Raw genomic sequence first — 19,059 nt, 5'->3', positions numbered from 1 at the left:
GGGCAAGAACTTAAGTGGTACAAAAATGAAGTGCACAACAGAGGTGCAAAAGTGCCTTTTAAAAGTGTGGTTGGTTCCCACCCCCACCCTTACCCCCAGGAATCAAGAACACACACAGTCTGCAATTATAATGTACACTTCCTTTTTTACAATGAAAAATTATATATAGTATGGCAATGCTGACTCATGTGGAAAAGATTTAGTCTTCTCAGAGAACACTTCATAGTTTTCTCTCACTTCCAAGCTTCAGTTCAGTACTATTAATTTTAACAAGGAATATCTTAACCTCCTATTTAGAAACTCCCAAATAAAAAAACAACTCTAAATATGCTGTTATGGTTTGAAATATAGCTTTCCATCACATATTTTTATACTCGTGACTTATAATTTTGCATCTCAAAAGCTAATTCACGGTTTTGAAATTTCTAGAACTAAAAAACACAGTCTACTTTAAGTAGTAAGGAGCGGGTTTCTTACACTAGGAATTTAGTTGTCAGCGCAAGTAGGTCTAGGAATCACTCTCCACCAGCAGCAGCACTGCGATCCGCTGACGGCACACAGAGGTGGCCTCCCAAGCCATAAAAGAACATCTCATACTTCGCACTCTACCACGGATTTAGACACTGAGCATTTATTCGTAAGTTTGGAACTGGTTCTATAATTCCAACTGTTACGAATTTCTAAAGATAAATAGTATGTGTTTTTCTTCATTCATGCTGGATTGAGTTATAAATTAAATACAATTAAATTACATTGAATCGCCTCACAAATAAGAGGGATAATGGAAAGGTTTTGCTGGTATGTAACTACTTATATCTGAGACATTTCACATTACCTTGCCCACTACTCCCCTAACTTTACATTAGTTTTAAGGCTATATATACAAATATGTATATTTCCAAGTTAGGGAAAAAAAAACAAATATAACAAAACTGATTATACTACTTTTTATACAGTTTCGATTTTGTGTTCAATGTTGTACTGTAATCTTACATGTTAATAGTTTTCTAGTGGGGAATCTGCCTACTGAATGATTAAATTACACGGTAATAAATACAATATCCAACCTAGACAGACAAAAATACAGAAGGTCACAAAACAGTAGTCTTTTCTGCGTGACAGATTTAAAAACTTACTTTCACATGCTTAATCAGAGGAATTTAAGCCTAAATTAAATTAGGTTATTTTTATATCTACAATTCTTTAAGCTTTGAAAGTTATTTTTAAAGGCCAACAGCTAAATATTAGCAACATGCTATATTTCAAATCACAAATACATCTTAACTACTTGGATTCTAAAGACATGGGCCAGTTAAGAATCTCAGGCAAACACACCCTCACACACACACACACACACACACACACACACACACCTACACACACCCCCACTAGAGTGTTAGATTGTCAAGCTCTGACAACTATTTTAATTAAACAGTAGGCAAATTCAAGCTGATCCACATCTTAATGAAAAATAAGCAGCCAGAAAGAAATCCATTAAAAAACACATTAAGAAACAACCACAGACTTAAATCTTGTAGTTTTGCAACGGAAGGGAAACAGTTCCATCCGTGCCTTGAGTAACAGTATTTCCCAATTAAAAGAGACTAACATCTTTCCCCATGAGAAACTTCTCATTTACAATGGCATGGTGTTTTAAAAGGGTGGGGTAAAGGAGGAATTACACATACATGATTAAATTTCTTGTTTGTTAAATCAAGCTTTATTGATAAAATGGAATTCAGAATACCTTACTAGGAACAGCAGCAGGCCCAGCCAATCATGATAGCAAAAACGTGGCAGTCTCCTACTAGGTGTAGGAAGCTGCTGCTTATCAATTAGTAATTCAACGTAAGGACTTTTAAAAGAGGTGCAAAGAATCAAGGCATTTTAGCCCCAAGATTGATATTCTTATGAATATACTGTATTACCTGCAATACTCCTGGCAACAAGGCGAGAACAACCTAAAAGACAGTTAAATGAAGGGACCAGCTTATCAACAGTGCCAACCCCACTGCCAAGACAGTTTTCGGTTAACTCCCTGGATGTTCGGCTTTGTAGGATTTTGGAATTCTTCTCCATAATCGTGTGCACATTTGAGCATCTAGCTGACATGGCTGCTGTTCTCCCTGTCCCGATCCCAAGTCCAAACACAACATGACTTGAAAGGACTATGTATCTGTTGCATCACACAACAAGCCAAACATTTTTTGCAACTTTGATAGTGATTTAAAGCAGTTCATAATTAAATATGAGCATTTTGTACAAGGACAATTACACTTTACAAAAAACAAAATCATACAACAAAAATTGCTGGAGTCTGATTTACAACATGAATTATGGTTTGAAATCACGTTTACGTAAGTCTCAAATTTACAAAAAAAAAAAAAAAAAAAATCAGTCCTGGGCTAGCTGTTATACTGCTGAGTTCTCCGGTGTGATCCATTCTCACCCACGTCATACGTCCTTCTTTAAAGTTGAGGATGGATGTTTAAAAGGTTCAAGGAAGTTGAGCTGTACTCTCCTTTGGAGGTGAAGGCAAACTCCATGGCTAAATGAGCAGTTTTACCACATGTCATCAGTTGATGTAGAGTCCTTTATAAAAGGAAACAGAGCAGAACAAGGAACTACATTAAAGCTGAAAGGTGCCAAAATACATTACTTTCCGGATAATGCAGAAAGGTAAACTTTTGTAAAGTTCACATTTAGACTGCAAGTGCTTTTTAATGTGTGTGTGTGTGTGTGTGTGTGTGTGTGTGTGTGTGTGTGTGTGTGTGTGAAATATCAGTATTCAATCTGCTCAAAAAACTGTTAGCCCTTTGTTTTGTTTTGGAATAAAATATTTTAAATACAATTTTACCATGAGGTTGACCAAATGTATTTCTAAACCAGTATAATTACTAAAGAAAAATTTATTTTCTTCATTTAAAACCCAATTTACCTCCAGAACACTACTTTATAAACTTTTACTACATAAGAGATTAAGGCTTCAAGTAATAGGAGATTTGAGGAGGTGTCATAACGCAATTTCTATCTCAGAGTTGTGCCCAAATGATGGTAAGTTAGAACTGTTCTGTAAACACCACACTACAACTGAATTCTAACCCAGAAATTTAACTTGAGAATAGGACATTCTAATGTCTTTTTATAGTAGAATTCTCTACTTCAGCATTTAAATGAAGTATGTGTTTCAGGGTTCTGAAAGTATTTCCAAACATAAAAACTACTTAGTGGAGCTGAGCATTCTGATTGCAGCTGTTTATAAAACTCAGAATAATTCAAGATTCTGAGCAGAGGTATCATTTCCACCTTCAAAAAAATCACTTAGTGGAGGCAAACCTTCTGAAGCTGATTGCTTAGAGGCTTTAAGAAACAAGAAGAATTCAAAAGGACTTTCTTTTCTGAGAGAGGTGGCCACTCACCATGATTATGTCCCCAGTCACTAGAACTGTGGTGCAGCCAGAGCTCAGTACAATCGATCAGGGGTATGTGTAAGAGAATGGGTGCAGTGAACAGCTCTGCAGAAACAGGTAGGAAGGATATGCATTTAGAGTGGAGGGAAAGGGAAAGCAGACGCAGCCAAAATGTTACTTACAGTGTCATCATTTTTGTAAGGATTCAGTCTATTGTAAACGGCTTCAATTACATTCCGCCTAAATTTAAAAAAAAAATGCAGAAAGTTAATTCTTTAGAACACAGAACTTTAATAATTCAAAGTTAGGTGCTCATTAAAATGTCAAAGACAATCTTATACTTAGAATTATTTTAATTCTATTTCTTACTGTCAATAGATATCCTCACTTTATTATATATAATAAATTATTATAAGGTATTTGAGACCCAGTGTTAAACTAGAGGTGAATTTACTCTAAAATATAATATTCTACCAGCCCAATTAATAGAAGACTAAAAGTCATGGTTTAAAAAGAAAAAAAAAAAATCAGTCCATATATGGTCTACTTCATTTGAACTGGCTTATGTGGTTATGAGTCAGCAATGATGATGCAGTTTTAAGATCTAATACTAATCTATACTCTTCTTAAGAACTGAACGTTAGTTTTGAAGTAGAAGTTTGTTTCAACAACTGTTGTGGTAAAATAATTTAGATAAATTTTACATTTAAATTTGTTTTTTTCTAATGCCCCCTTTAAAAAACTCTATTAAAGCTAAAATGTCAAATACGACATTTCCCTGCCAAGTCTAGGACATTCTGAATAACATTTTATTAAAACAAATTGTAGTGGTATTTGTAAGTTATAGCCTCCCCTACTTCCAAAATAGATTTGAAGCAATTTCATAGACAGTCATTGCACAGAAGGTCATACTGATGAAAAGATTTCCAAGAAATAAAACCTTCAAATAGGAATTTTAACAATTACTAGAGAAATGATTATAAAGAACATAGTAGGGAATCAAGGAAATTGTCAATATTATCTTTGTAGGTCCATTATATGGATATCAGAGGTAAAAATGTTTGAATTATAAAAATTTTTTTTGAATTATAAAATTTCTTAAAGTCTCCATTTTAGTTTATAAAGATATAAAGCTTAATATCTGAAAAAATTAGTCCAGTTCTATGATCTGAAATGCACACATAAAAAGGCAACAAATGCATCCCCCTATCTTCCCTCATAACAAAATCCAACCAACCAGGAATCAACAACCAAAAACACTGGGAAAATCAGAGATGTAGAAAAATGGCCTAGATGGAGGAAGAGAAAGATGCTCATCCCCAGGGTACTCAAATTTGACTGACAAAATCAAATTAAAATCATAGCAATTAAAAACAACAATCAGAATTTTGTAGTGCTGCGTAATTTAGCTTCAAAAATTGTTTCACTGTGTTAATTTACTTATCCTATAACCCAAGCCTTCGCTAAAGACAGCCTTCAGTGTAATGAGTTACACATAGTGACATTGACACCTATTCTAAATGTGCATCATGTATCATTAATAGTGAAAAACACTGAACCACAGGCTAAACATTTTGAAAACATTAAACATTTTGAAAACATTAGAAATTAGGTAAGTACACATCTGATCAATGAACACCTTACATTTTTATGTACTGAGATAAATTATTAAGAGTACTCAGAATGTAACTTACTTGCTTGCCAATTCACCCCCTGGTGGGAGGCTGGGGATGTTCTCACTTGCTAATGTGCGCATCACATGGACTAAGTCAGGGACGCCTTCCCCCTGCTTCTTTATGATTTCTGGGGATCAGAAGTACTTTTTTTGTAAGTGTTGTCCAAATTTAATTAAAAAAAAAAAAACTGAAACAAAGATAACTTAGGTTTTTAAAGATGGCATTTACCACATCTGAGATTTTCTAAGCTGGTATTAGAAAAAAAAATCAAGTTGACCTTTGAAAATTTATGACAAAGGGATGCAAAAAATGATACAACAAATGAGATACTTTCCAGATTAACTTCAAAGAATGAAAATAAACAGGATAAAAATGTGAAAAAAATTTCGTATTAAAATCAATGTATTTATTACATGATCAAGGATATGGGTATACAAATGAGAATATTCTTAAAATGCCAAACTAGTTACTTTTGAGGATGTCAACTCCTCTCTTTAGACTAGAAAGAAACATGTTTCCTGAATTTTGCACAGATTAAAAAAAAATAATTTCAAAATTTGAATGGAAAAAAAAAACTCCTTTAAGTATAAGGGAATTTTTTTTATTATATACTAACCAAATCATTTTTACGTATGTTTATATTCGCAAAGTGATACTTAAGTAGCATGTGCAGGTTAGGTTATATAACTGAATACCACTCACAGCTTGATTTTTGTCTGAAATATCTTTAACAGTGGATACGTAACACTTAAAATTAATTTCAAAACATCCAGTTATTAAATGGGGATAGTGATATGATCTGCAGTGTTGCCACAGAGATGCATACTGTCATTCATACCACAGAACACCAACAATTATGTACAACCAACTTAAAGAATTCTCAAACTGTCAAGTATAAGTCTTTACTTGGAGTTTTAGCATATTTCTTCTAAATGCAAGATCATAACAAAGGTATTTGTAATTTAAAAGTTCAAGTTTTGCTCAATTATCTGTTTTCAAGTGTTTATTCTAAGAAATTCTCTTTGTCATCATTAGGGCAAGAAAATTATCATTCTAGTTCTCAAATTGTAAATACATTTGAAAATTACAATGCATATAAAGATCTTCCATCCTTCGATCAAGTCTCAAAATATCAATTCCTCATTAAAGCCACATATTAAAAGACAGACAGTGCTACCCATATTTCTTTAAATGGCTCAAATTGTCCTTTTGGAATTAAGGGCAAATTTTACCATGATTTTTTTTTTGGGTATTTTTTTTTTAAAAACCAGTCTTAAATCGAACAAAAAGCAAGGATCTCAGATTTGGTTTGCCAAGTTCCTTTATTGTATAATCTTTAACATCTAGTATTCTACATGGTTCTAATGCTGGAAATCTGCTGTACAAAAATAAAGGGTTTTGATGTTTACCTAAGCTGCACAATTTCACAATCTAAAGCTGTAATTACACTTAACATACAGTCTCTGCTAAGCCAATACAATTATTGGATAGATAACTAAATACAACAGAAATGAACACTGATGAGAAATTTAATCAATGAGAGTATCAGGTCTAAAAAACATTACTTTGATTCATCTATATTTGATGTATCTTACATCTCCTTTATTAAAATATATATTAGGGTATTTTAATTGTGAAGAAAATTACAGGAAGACAAACTCTTTAAAAAAAATTAATGTAAGGCTTTAAAAACAGTTAATATCTCTTATTCCACACGGGACAATACATTTAAACTGTCTTACCATTAACACTATACTAGCATTGCTTCTTCTGCTTTTAAAAAGGAAAACAAGATGAATTTTATGAAATACTTCTTTAATTGCTCTTGGGCTATACATTAATTAGAACTGTAAAAAGACTGAATGCTTTTACTAAAGAATATATGTATAGAAGATCTGTTTCCCATACTCACATATAAACACATTCTGCTCTTCCCTACTCCCCTCCACACCGCGTCTGAGGGATCCTATCAGTTATCTCCAAATTAGCAACTTTAAAGCTTGGGTAGTCAACAGAAAAGATTTTAAAAGTATATATGTACAGGTACAATCTTAAATTGGCTTAGATGGACCACAACCTTAAGTGATATAGTTTAAATTATGAGCTGTGTCTTTTTATCACAACCCTAGAGAGTCAAGTATTTTGAAGGGCACAGGTAATAGGAGAGCTAAAAAGGCTTTCCTCTTTTCTGTGGCATGGACAGAGAAACCAGAAGTATTCAAAGCAAATAAAAGGAGGTTTAGTAGGTCACAGCAATTTTGAAGCCAGGTATTTAAACAAATAAAGAAAAAAAGAAAGAAAGAAATGTTCAGTGCCTGTTCTGGAAGCTGAATGTAGTATTTTTTACTTAGAACAACTTTTGCAATGTAAATAGTTACATTCTATGTTTTAAAATACAGTAGCATTTTAATTAACGTAGTATTTATTTTCTAGTTGCAGTCTTATCAAACCTACCTCAATAAAGAATATGAAATTTGATTTGTGACATAATAATCTCAGATTGAATGATACAAGTATAATATTTCAACATATCAAAAATATTGAGATTGTGTAAACTCTGTTCAGGTAGCAATTCTTCCTTGATAAAAAGCAATATAAAACTTAATACTGTAACATAAAATTATGTATCTAAAGCAATTATTTAGAATTGCACCAAAAACTTAAAGAGTGTACACTCTTAAAGAGAAAAGCTGTAATTCATTTCTAAAATGTGATCCTGTTTCATAGTAAATAAAACTAAAGTACTTATTCATTAAATCAATAAGAAAACATATACCCAAGTTACTTTTTTTTTAAACCCATTACTTTAAAGTGCCAATAAACCACATACCAATTTATCCCAATACATATTCTTACTGTTTCATTTTTCCACTAGCCAGCAGTCTGAGCCAATGTGATATGACTTGGTAGCATTCTAAATATTTTACTGTATTATAAATAAATAACATATCAAAATGATTTTTTTTAAATATAAAAATTCCAAGAGCCTTGGGTAATAGTGAGAAAACAAACTTAGTGGATAGTATGTCCAATGAGTGAAATACTAAACAGTTCATACGCATACTAGATATATCACTATCAAGTGGGGGAGATCAATAAAAACAAAATAGCAGCTCTAGATAGTACTGAAAGTCAAAACCAATCATGATTCTAATAGCAGACTGATTATAATTGATATCAAACAGTAAAAAGGGAGAAAACAAAATTAAAGTGCATGTTAATTTTAATAATGCAGGCACAGCAGGATATAATAGTGTGTAGGTCAATGCTTACATGCTATTAGATCTTTAACGTGCAAATTCATGACATTAGGAGCCCAAAATGCATTTTAACGCTATCATAGGCATGTCAAGTTTTTCTGCTTAAAAGAAACTGCATAATCTACAAGCTTATTGCATATATGCAGCCAAATGGAATTTTCTGGGGAGACTCAGCATTTAAAGCAGTAGCTTCGTAAAAAGGTCGGTTATATTTTTTCAAATATTTAAAGGCATTACACTTGAGAGTTACAAACATCTTTCTAGTTGTCTCAAAGTAATTTGCAGAATTATGACAAATATATTCCTGAAATTCCCAACTTATTTCTTGCTTTTATTCAGCATTTGTATTTCTGCCAAGTAGAAACCTAGTGTATCTTCTATTCAAGTCTATGTTGTCTTGGTGAGGAAGTTTATGGCTTAGTCAAGAAGCCTTGAAAACTGTTTAAATAAATTTTTAAAAGCTGTGGCACATGGAAGTTCCTAATAACCAGGCTGTAATCTTCAAGTTATTAAAAAAAAATCTTAAAGACCTTAAATTCATACACATAGCTTTACACAGAAAGATGGTATTCATATTATCACCATCATAAATAAACTATTTATAATTAAATAAACCACAAATCAGACTTTCCTGGCATAAAACTACACATGCCAGTGAATTCATCAAGAATTTTAAAGCATACAAACACTTTTTAGCCTTTTTAAACAAAAGTATCCTGAACAGAATGTACAGGGTCACACTAGTTCTTATTTCTAATATAACCGTAATAGGACAATCAAAAACATCTGAACAGTTACTACAGAAATGCCCTTTCCCACTTTTGTACACTAAACACTAGATGTCAAAGGCATGTAAAGACCTAAAAGCTAAAATACTAAAGTTTGATTGTGTTGAGGTTTTTCTTTAATAAAGCTACTTATTTTTTGTTAAATGATCCACCTTCTACTCTGCTTTCCAGGTACTTGTCCAATTCTGCCTCCTTCTTCACTGCTTCTGGTGATACTTTGGGTGCATTTGGAAAACAGATCAATATCACACTCATGTTGTCTCGACTTCCCTGGGAAGAAAAAAGTTGGAGAAATATTATGCTTTCTTCTTGCTCTTTAAAGCCTTGAAAACTTTTACAGCCATGACAATTTTAATTATACTTTTTCTAGTAATGACATATATATATATACACACATATATGTATGTATGTATGTGTGTATATATGTGTGTGTGTGTGTGTGTGTATATATATATGTTGTTTTTAAGGAGGGAAAAATATGCATATGTGGAGAGGCACCCCCCCTCCCCCAAACACATACTGTGTATGGTATACAGTATAGCCAACACTCCAAAAGATAGAAGCACTACATGAATAAAAAAATTTTAAAAAAACAACATAAAAAAATAAAATGATTGTTACAAATGATTGTAACAATCATTTTATTTTTAAATGCTATAAAACAAAAATACTACCAAACATTTACTGGTGGCCTACTTAATTTGAAGATACCTAACACAAATACACACACATACACACTCTCACTCAATCAATAAAACAGAAAATTCCAGAGGATCTGACCTATAGTTACATGTATACGCAACAAATTTATATTTAAAATAAATTTGAAAGCCAATTAATTTGCTTCATAATAAATATAAATATGGAATTAGTAGTAAAACTAAATATATATAATTTAAAAACCAGTTTTTTAACTTTCATAATTTAAAAAAATGGCTTAATTTTTAGGAAGTACATTCATTTTCAAAGACATCTATTCAAAATACTGTAATTAAAATACTTGAATCAATGTTAGCCTCCTCATATTCCCCTCCCTATTAGGAATTAGAGTTAACTTTTACATTTATGTATTTGATTCCTCAATATGGGAAAACTGACCTTATACCGTTTTAAGCAAACCATACAAAGAATTTACTATCAAAAAGAATCTTGGAGAAAAACAGTATAAAATGTGGCAAGTGATAGGGTACTGAATAATTTTTTTAAATGGAGAATGCAGACAAGATAAAGTATTAGCTGAGTCAAAACTGACTAGTGTCTGAACGTGACAACTCTCTCCAAGAAAACAGCTTTTAATCTAGCCAACAACTATTTAGTTCTCAAGAGCTACAGAATAAGGCCAACAAATAGATACTACTTTTATGCGCACTAAAAGGGACAAAGAGCACAGGCAGCACTGTTCAGCTCTCCTCAAATTCAGCAATCAATAGTTCGCACTATTAAGTCCTTGCCCTATTGGTTTTGTTAAACCTACGTGCTGGATGTTACATAAACTTGATTTGTTACATAAACCTGATTTCTAAGTACGATCAGATTTTTAATTAATTTTTTAAGTAGAGCTGGCAGTATGCTTATAACACTACAAAGAACAGTAAGATGACTTTCTATTTCTGCACGCTGAGAGAAAATCAAATATGCAGTCTCAGAAAAGTTTTACAAAATCAACATTTGTTAGAGGAAAAGAAAGAAAATCAAAGAACAAGTTAATGAACAAAATTTATGGACAAAAAAATTAATTTATCAGTAGTCCTGTGAGTTAGCTACTATTAGCTCCATTCAATAGCTGAGAGAGGTCAAACAATTTGTCTGAGACTGTGGAGTACAAAAGAGACAGAGGTAAGCCTGACTCAAGGCTGGCCTCTTCAGTCTGCTTCCTATTGCTTCAGCTTCCACATCTGTAAGATAAAGGGGCTGAGCTGGCTCATCTACGTACATGACCCCTTTGATCATCCCAACAACCCCATGAGACAGGGGGATAACATCTCTTACCTTTTTTACAGTTACAGAAACTGATTTTCCAGACAGCTTAAATAGCTTACCTGAAGTCATACTCAGTCTCATACCAAGTTCTTCTGATTCCACGTTCAAGGCTATTTTTATTACATCAAACCAAGTGATCACTAAATTCTCTTTGTTGCTGCTACAGATTGATTAGACTATAGTCTCAAAGTACTTCCATGAATGTATGGCGATATCATATGATAAAAATAAAATATTAAAATTCTAAAATGCTTTTCATTTATTAGACACAAAGGCCTAACCTTCCCCCATGCCTTTCCTTTTAAGACATGCACTCTGATATAGTCTTTCTGCCTTTGATAATCTCCCACAATATTAAAAAGCTGAGGTAGTCATGGTTACTAAAAGACCATTTAGATTATAATTCTTGCATACTGGGTAATTTCTTTCTTAAAAAAAGTCCCTAAATTTTCATAATTGGTAAAGAGTATCCTACAATTTTGTGCCAAGAATTTATTTCTGAGAACTAGTTTCTATAATGATTAAATACTAGAGTAATAGTTAAGATGACATAAAACCATTTTTATCTCTTAAAAAAAAGTCTAACTACCTTATACAAACAGGTGTCGACTACTTCATTGCAAACTTTCTCAAGGTCATCAGTGACTTCAAGTCTGGATCTTACAAAATCACAGAGCTCTTCATTTCCCATAACATCCCAAATACCATCACATGCAAGGATAATGAACTGATCATCTTCTTCAGATCTTTCAATATCATGGACTTCAGGCTCTGGTGAGACAAGCTGCTCTGTAGGACCTTTTCCATGGACACATTTGTAATCAAAGTCCCCAAGGGCCCTCGATACAGCCAGAGAGCCATTCACACGCTGAATCATGACAGAACCACCTGCATTCTGAATTCGTTCTTTTTCCAGCGGATTACTTGGTTTGTGATCTTGTGTGAAGAAGTGAACTTTCCTGTTTCTACAAAGTAAACCTCTCGAGTCTCCACAGTTAATGAAATAAGTATGTTGAGGAGAAATTAAGACACCCACAGCTGTTGACCCACTTCTATCTGCACCATGTTTCTTCTCTGACATAACTCTCATGTGTTCATCAATCTCCAGAAAACCTGTTCTGATTCCATTCTTTACATTTTCCACAGAAGGTGCTCCTGCAGACCCTTTAAAATCCTGGTTATTGGTGATGTGATCTAACAAATGCTCACAGCAGTATTTGGCAACCTGAGAACCAGCATGCCCATCATACACAGCAAAGAATGACCATGTTTCAAGTCCACTTGGCAAACCGATCACAGCCGTATGTGCATCCTCCATTTCAACTCGCCAACCTTGCATGCTGCTTAGCCCATACCGCAACCCATTACCCTGCCCCTGGGCGTTATGTTTTTCCATCTTTGGCTTGTCTAAAAATGCTCCCATTATGTCGTGATATTCTAGGTCTGCAAAAGAAGAGAAACAGGAAAGTTAATAACTATCTTATATACAAAATACAGATCCAACAATATTTTTAAGAGTGAAGAAGATACAAAGAAAGCTTTAAATAAGAAGTCACAACTCTTATAAGCAGACACTCCTTGTGTTGCTGACTTGGAACCTAGAGATTAATAAGAAAGAACTGGAGAAGAGGCTGATCAGGCAGAGGTTAGAATGAACAACAGGCAGAGAGAACTAAAGCATCAGAATAAAAGTAGCTGACCTGACATTTCCCGACCAGGCACAACCACCTGAGGCAGAAAGGAGACTGGCAGTGGTCATCAGCTTACATGAACCAGGCCAAGTGTTTCAAGATGCAATGAGTATGTGAATCTCTTAGGGAATCTCAGACCTAAATTATATGTGTATGTTAATCCAGAAAAAGCCCAGTGAATTCATAACATACCAAAAGCCTACTAATTCAAACATCTTGGTTGAACATTTAGAATTTTCCAGTTTTATTCTGAACTACCTAGAGTTTTATTGCTACTACGTGAACCCTCTGAGAAAGTAAAAAATGACCTACTCACAATGATCCAAATTTGCACACTCATTCCTTTAAGCCTTTGCTCATGTCAGTCCCCTTAACTGGAATCCCCTGTCTCTCCTCCCTACTTACAGAAAAATGTATATCCATCCTTTAAAGTCTAGTTCAAATTCTACCTTCTCCACAGGTTTTTTTGTCTCTGACAAAGCCATTAAGTTATTAAATTATCACAAGGAGTACAACCTCAATTATCAAGTTGTAAAGCAATTATACATAAATACAACAGTGCTTATTACATAAAACAAAACCAGCCTATTGTGATCTACTGATGCCCTATTACTTTAGCAGTTATAACATGTATATTTATTATTAGTATATGCTATGACCATTAGGTATTAATAGTAAAGGAGACTAGAGGGCCTAGAAACAGCCATGTGGACAAGGATTAGCTAATGTAATCCTTTCCCAATAATCGAAAGCTAAAACTCTGGTCTGAAATGGGCCCACACAATGCAGGGGAACAGTTGGTTAGAACTTAGGTTGACCTTTACTTGAGCAATAGCCTAGGAATGTAGAGACGTGGGGTACAAATCATCAAATAAGTCACAAATGAACTCAAACCAAACTGAAAGAAGGCTAGAATTAAATTTAATGGAGGTAAAGTGGGGAGGCAAAATAGGGCTTAGGTAAAAGTACCTAGGTCAATCAGGATGCAGTTATGAAACTAAGGGATTGATGATGCTAATGAGGCTAAGCTTTGAGAAGAAGCTGGGAGAGAAAAGGTTAAGAAAAACTCCTTAGGAAGGTCACAGTGTCCCAGTAGCCTTTCCCCCACTTCTTCTCCTACCAGGGCCAAACCTATAGACAGGAGAGAAGTCTGTCTGATTAGTGTGATAAAACAATCTTCCCTCTGTCCCCTATTACAATTCCACTAATGAAGGTAAATAAGGAAAACTAGTCATCATTTACTCCTTATGGCAGTATTCATCATATTACCAGATACCAAGTTGATATACATTATTATGACAAGAGTGCTTTGACTGGACAAAGGAATAACATAATGATAATAACTTAATAGCAGACAATGTTTAATAAGTCTAAATCATTCATTCTGAACAACCCTCTAAAGTGAGTAATAATATCTTCAATTTGTAGATGAATCTCAGTGAGACTAAAGAATGGCCAAGGTAACTCAACTGATAAATTTAGAGGAATCAAGACTCTAATTCAAGCCTCTCTGAATCTAAAGCACCATTTACTACTAAGGCAATGGTCTTGATCATGGATATACAAAAGGATTATTTATGGACTTTTTGAAAAATTACAATTAACAAATCAGAATTTCCAAGGTAGGGCTGGAACCAAGGCACCTGCATATCTGTAAAAAAGATTAGATGAGATGCCTAGATAAGTACATCTAGATGGCTAGATGATGACTGAGCCATTGTGAAGTCATCTGCTGAAGGTCAACAGCAATTTGCCTCATCTCAGTACCTCAATTCCTTTAGCCAGGCTAAAGGGAAGGAGAGAGATATAGTTAAGATGCTTGATAATCTAGCATTCCTCGTCTGTACAATGAACATATTTATACTTACCTCTGAATGTTGCTTCAAGATTTAAATGAGGTAGGCAAAAATAAGGTATTCAGCGAACTATTTAATTATTACTACATTCCTACATATATAGTTACATTAGATTCTGGTATTATCTAACAGGGAATTTACTTTCTTTTGCAGAAAAGCCCAGTAGCTATTTTCCAGATAGACATATAAAACTACCAAATAAATAATTATTTGAAGACAGGGTAAAATTTCTAAAAACAAAACCCAAACTTTTGAAAAATATGTATTAGAGATGTGAAAATGTAACAAACCAAGCCAGCCATCTGATAAAATTTTAGGTCCAGCCCATAGCAAATATAAAAATATACATCAAAGACAAATTAGTAATTTAGTGGTTGGACTTTCACATAGTGAAAATAGACAATTCAGAAATCTTACCTCCTGGGATTCTGAATAATTTGTAGAATCCTAGTGAAGCAGCCAACAATAGCTACATAAATATAGCAGATGGTTATGTAAATATAATACCAGAAATTACTTACTTATAAATACTATGTTTACATAGTCATCGTCCAGAAGTGGACTACTAATTATGTAGTCAAATTATTAAATTGGCATCTATCTATAAATAGTAAATCCCAAGGGGTTTAATTTGCCCAAGAAAGCTTAATCTAGTTTCTGAGAGAAATTCTAGTTCTTGCATTGTCTAAAATCTCCTCTGAGCACATGCTGGATGGATCTCACCACAACACTAGCTTATCAGTTGATCTGAACTTTTCAAAACAAAATACTATGACAATCACAAGACTGAACTCCTCTTTGATATAAGCAGAAATTTTGGTGAATACTTTTTGTCTTTGAAAACCAAACTAACTCCTAAATTGAAAAATTCTAAGGCTGGGCCAGGAAGTCATTCATTAAAATTCAGCCATTGGCTTTTATTAAGCAAAATTGATCTCATAATCATAGCAGAAAGTCTTAAACCTGTTATTTGGTTTAATCTGCTTATAAATCCCCCCAATAAAAGATCTATATATTCAACAAATTAGCCCAGAAATAAGAGTTACTCAAGCGACAGTTTGAGCAGTCTCCTAGTTAAAAAAAAAAAAACAAAAACTCAGGAATAAAACCATGTAAGGCTTTTTTCTGTTTACCTATGGGGACACAAGCTAATACAGAACTCCTCCAGGGTCCACAAACAGAGGACAAAATAAGACATGTAAACAATGTGGAGAAATTATATTTTAAAGATTAGGGGGAATTGGGGGGGACTATATAAAAGAGAGACTGGGGCTCCTTGGGAAAGAGGGGGAAAATGGAACAATACACAACAGTGTACAGAATATGGCAAATTCAAGTCATCTGCAGTGGGACGTGAGATGTAAACTCTCCACTGCTACCAAATATTTAGCGTATTCTATCCTGCCCACTAATGCTTATATGTGAACAGACTTTGTCAAACATGAAGACAAATGCTCACCTGACCTCTAAAATGCACATTTACTGAACGATAGGATTTGTAAGTTGTTTGTTTGTTTTTTTTTAAGATTTATTTGGTACAGAGAGCGAGCTAGCAAGAGAGACAGCTAGCAAGAGACCACAAGCAGAGGGAGAAGCAGGCTCCCTGCCAAGCAAGGAGTCCCATGTGGGCTGGAGTCCTGGGATCACGTCCTGAGCTGAAGGCAGACTGACTGAGCCACCCAGGTGCCCCCTGAATGACAGGATTTAACCAATATACTGCAAAGCTGGGGTTCAGTGAAGAAACACAGACCCCTTGTGGCTGAATCTCTGCAAAGGATAATTTAGAATACACAAACTACTTTTGACTTCCCAAGCTTTAAGACATGGTAATTCATAAATTGTATTTTGTAATCCAAGGCAGCCACGTCATAGTTATTTATGGTAATGACAAATAAGTGCATCAACAAAACTTTATACCAATTTGAGAAAGGAAAAAGGCTAATCTTTGGGTAATTTTTCTCTCATTTGAGTCTGAAATTTCTCATTGACCTTTATTAAAAAAAAAAAAAAAGATTATACAGGGGTACCTGGGTGGAGCAACTGGTGAAGCATCTGACTCGATTTCAGCTCAGGTCATGATCTCAGGGTCCTGACTGAGCCCTGCGCTTAAGACGCTCTCTCTCCCTCTCCCCTTGCCCTCCTCTCTCTAAGAAAAAAAAAAAAAAAAGATTACACGTATTTATATTTACAAATTTAATTTTGATTAACTTGTAAAACACATCAGAGCCAAAATGTAGAAATGGTCTGTCTAAATCTATTTTACAAATGAGAAAGCACACATTTGCTGAAGGTCACAAAGCTGGTTCTACAGTAAAAACTGAGAATAGGAACCTATGTTTCTGGAACTTTACTGCAATTCTATAAATCCTGTCCTGTGTACTTACTTGCAAATGAAGTTAACGGGAATCTAAAAACAGGCTTTTTAAAGGCCACACATAAGTAGGGAAGATTGTCAGAGAACAATGCTGAAACTCCCTTAAGAGCCCTTTTTTCTTCTGCCTACTCTAACTTCTTCTCTAAATTTCTTTTTTTTTTTTAAAGATTTTATTTATTTATTTGACAGAGAGAGATCACAAGTAGATGCAGAGGCAGGCAGAGAGAGAGAGAGAGGGAAGCAGGCTCCCTGCTGAGCAGAGCGCCCGATGCGGGCCTCGATCCCAGGACCCTGAGATCATGACCTGAGCCGAAGGCAGCGGCTTAACCCACTGAGCCACCCAGGCGCCCTCTTCTCTAAATTTCTATACTGCCAAAGATAAAGGATGAAAAAGAAGGAAAGGTAAAGAGAAAAGGGAAAAAAAACAATAAATCTAAATTTGTTTTTTTGTCTGGGACTGAGGGAAAACCAGAGTGAACAATTTCTGGCAAAGCTAATCTCAAATACTCAGGGGCTAAATAAAATGTAATAATGAGCAAAGAAAAATAAGAGGATATATTTTTAAAGGTTCAGAAGATATGGGGGAGAAGGGGACACATACCTCAATATTCATTATCTCCAAACTAGAAACAACCCATTAAGATATGAGATGACACTCAATGAATGAAACTACAGGCTGTCAACTTTAAGTAAATAAATAAATAAAGGCACTCTAAAAGTGGGTACATGGAAATGAAAAACAATTATTGAACTAAAAATTATAACAGAGAGAATGAATAGCCAACTGGATACCATGGGGCAGGGGGATCAAACCAATAAATGAGATCACCTCAAGGAATTCTTTTAGAACTCAGGTCTTTTTTCATCTGGTTAATTCCAACATACAAACCCACCCACATCTGTACCCATCCTATCGCCGTAACTTTCTGTTATAAAAGAGGACTCTCTGTTCTCACTTAACATAAATCCCTCTACTAGAGCTTTGAGGCCCAAGCTTCAAAGGAATCTTATACTACTTACATGTCTTCTCTGGAACCTTACACTATTATCCTCTTCTTTATATTTAACCTCTCCTTTTCAATTGGAGTACAATTTTTAAAGACACTCAGATGCCAACCATTACTAATTAAGTCTTTATGTAACTCCTTCTCCTGTAGCTACCCTTCTGTTTTTCCCTTCCCTTTGGAGTCTAACTTCTTAAACACACTTGTTTATGCTCCACACTGCTGCATGGCCATCCCACCAAAATAAGCTCCTCCAAGTTGCTTAATCCAGTGGACTTTTTAGTCCTCGTTTCATCGCTTACAACAGCATTTGACATTCCCTCTTCCAACTTCCCACTGGCTTTTCAAGATGCTACACACTCTCGGCTTTCCTCCTGCCCCTGGCTTTTCCGTCCTTGTTCCCTTTGCAGGCCCATCTTCATCTTCCAAGCCATTAAATACTCACATTCAAGGCTCAGACCTAAGCCCTTTTCTCACTTTATGTTAGCTTCCAAACTACTATTCGTGTGTATGAGGAAAGGGAACTGGAGGGTATTTTAAAATACACAAGAACTCGAAGTATACACTCATAATTTTTTAATAAGAAATCCAGCCAAGCAAACATTTACTCACTGTGTTTTAAAACTAAGTTCATCTCTACGACTTGTCATTTGTTTAACTCTTAAATAACTTGCTTCTTAAAAATAATCTAAAAAACAAAATCCCATATATAAAGTAAAAAGAAGTTGGGAAATTGCCTACTTATCCAATTTAATACTACGGAGACACCCCCTTTATGTGTATAAATACAAATACCTTTTGTAAGATTAAACTAAAAATTTAGAGATGTATCCAATATATGACTTTGGACAAACCCTTTAGCTTAACTTCTAACTCTCGAGATTCCTTGATAAACAAACAAGAATGATTAGCCACTTCCAGAACAACTACCTTGTTCTGAGAAATGCACAAGCAAGAAGCCTAAAGTTCTAAGAGTACCTAGGTAAATGGCATCAGTAAATAATACTTCAGTCTAAAATC

General features: G+C 34.4%; 1 protein-coding gene across 4 annotated transcripts in view; it reads right to left on the bottom strand.

Moving 5' to 3' along the window:
- Nucleotides 1-613: 613 nt before the first annotated feature.
- PPM1A (protein phosphatase, Mg2+/Mn2+ dependent 1A) overlaps nt 614-19,059 on the bottom strand; it is a 42,240-nt gene continuing 23,794 nt past the window's right edge. For 3 of the 4 annotated variants that reach the window (XM_047735946.1, XM_047735948.1, XM_047735947.1), the window contains 5 exons: nt 11,704-12,557; nt 9,287-9,404; nt 5,105-5,213; nt 3,593-3,650; nt 614-2,592 (listed from right to left, as the gene is read on the bottom strand). In XM_047735946.1, coding sequence (XP_047591902.1) covers nt 2,563-2,592; nt 3,593-3,650; nt 5,105-5,213; nt 9,287-9,404; nt 11,704-12,557 — 1,169 coding nt within the window. In that variant the 3' untranslated portion in view covers nt 614-2,562. Of the gene's footprint in view, nt 2,593-3,592; nt 3,651-5,104; nt 5,214-9,286; nt 9,405-11,703; nt 12,558-15,078; nt 15,131-19,059 lie in introns of those variants that run through there. The other variant, XM_047735949.1, reaches the window with a different exon arrangement.

This window comes from Lutra lutra, chromosome 7, assembly GCF_902655055.1.
Source record: "Lutra lutra chromosome 7, mLutLut1.2, whole genome shotgun sequence".
In the NCBI taxonomy this organism is placed as follows: domain Eukaryota; kingdom Metazoa; phylum Chordata; class Mammalia; order Carnivora; family Mustelidae; genus Lutra; species Lutra lutra.
This window is presented reverse-complemented; position numbering and strand designations above follow the sequence as displayed.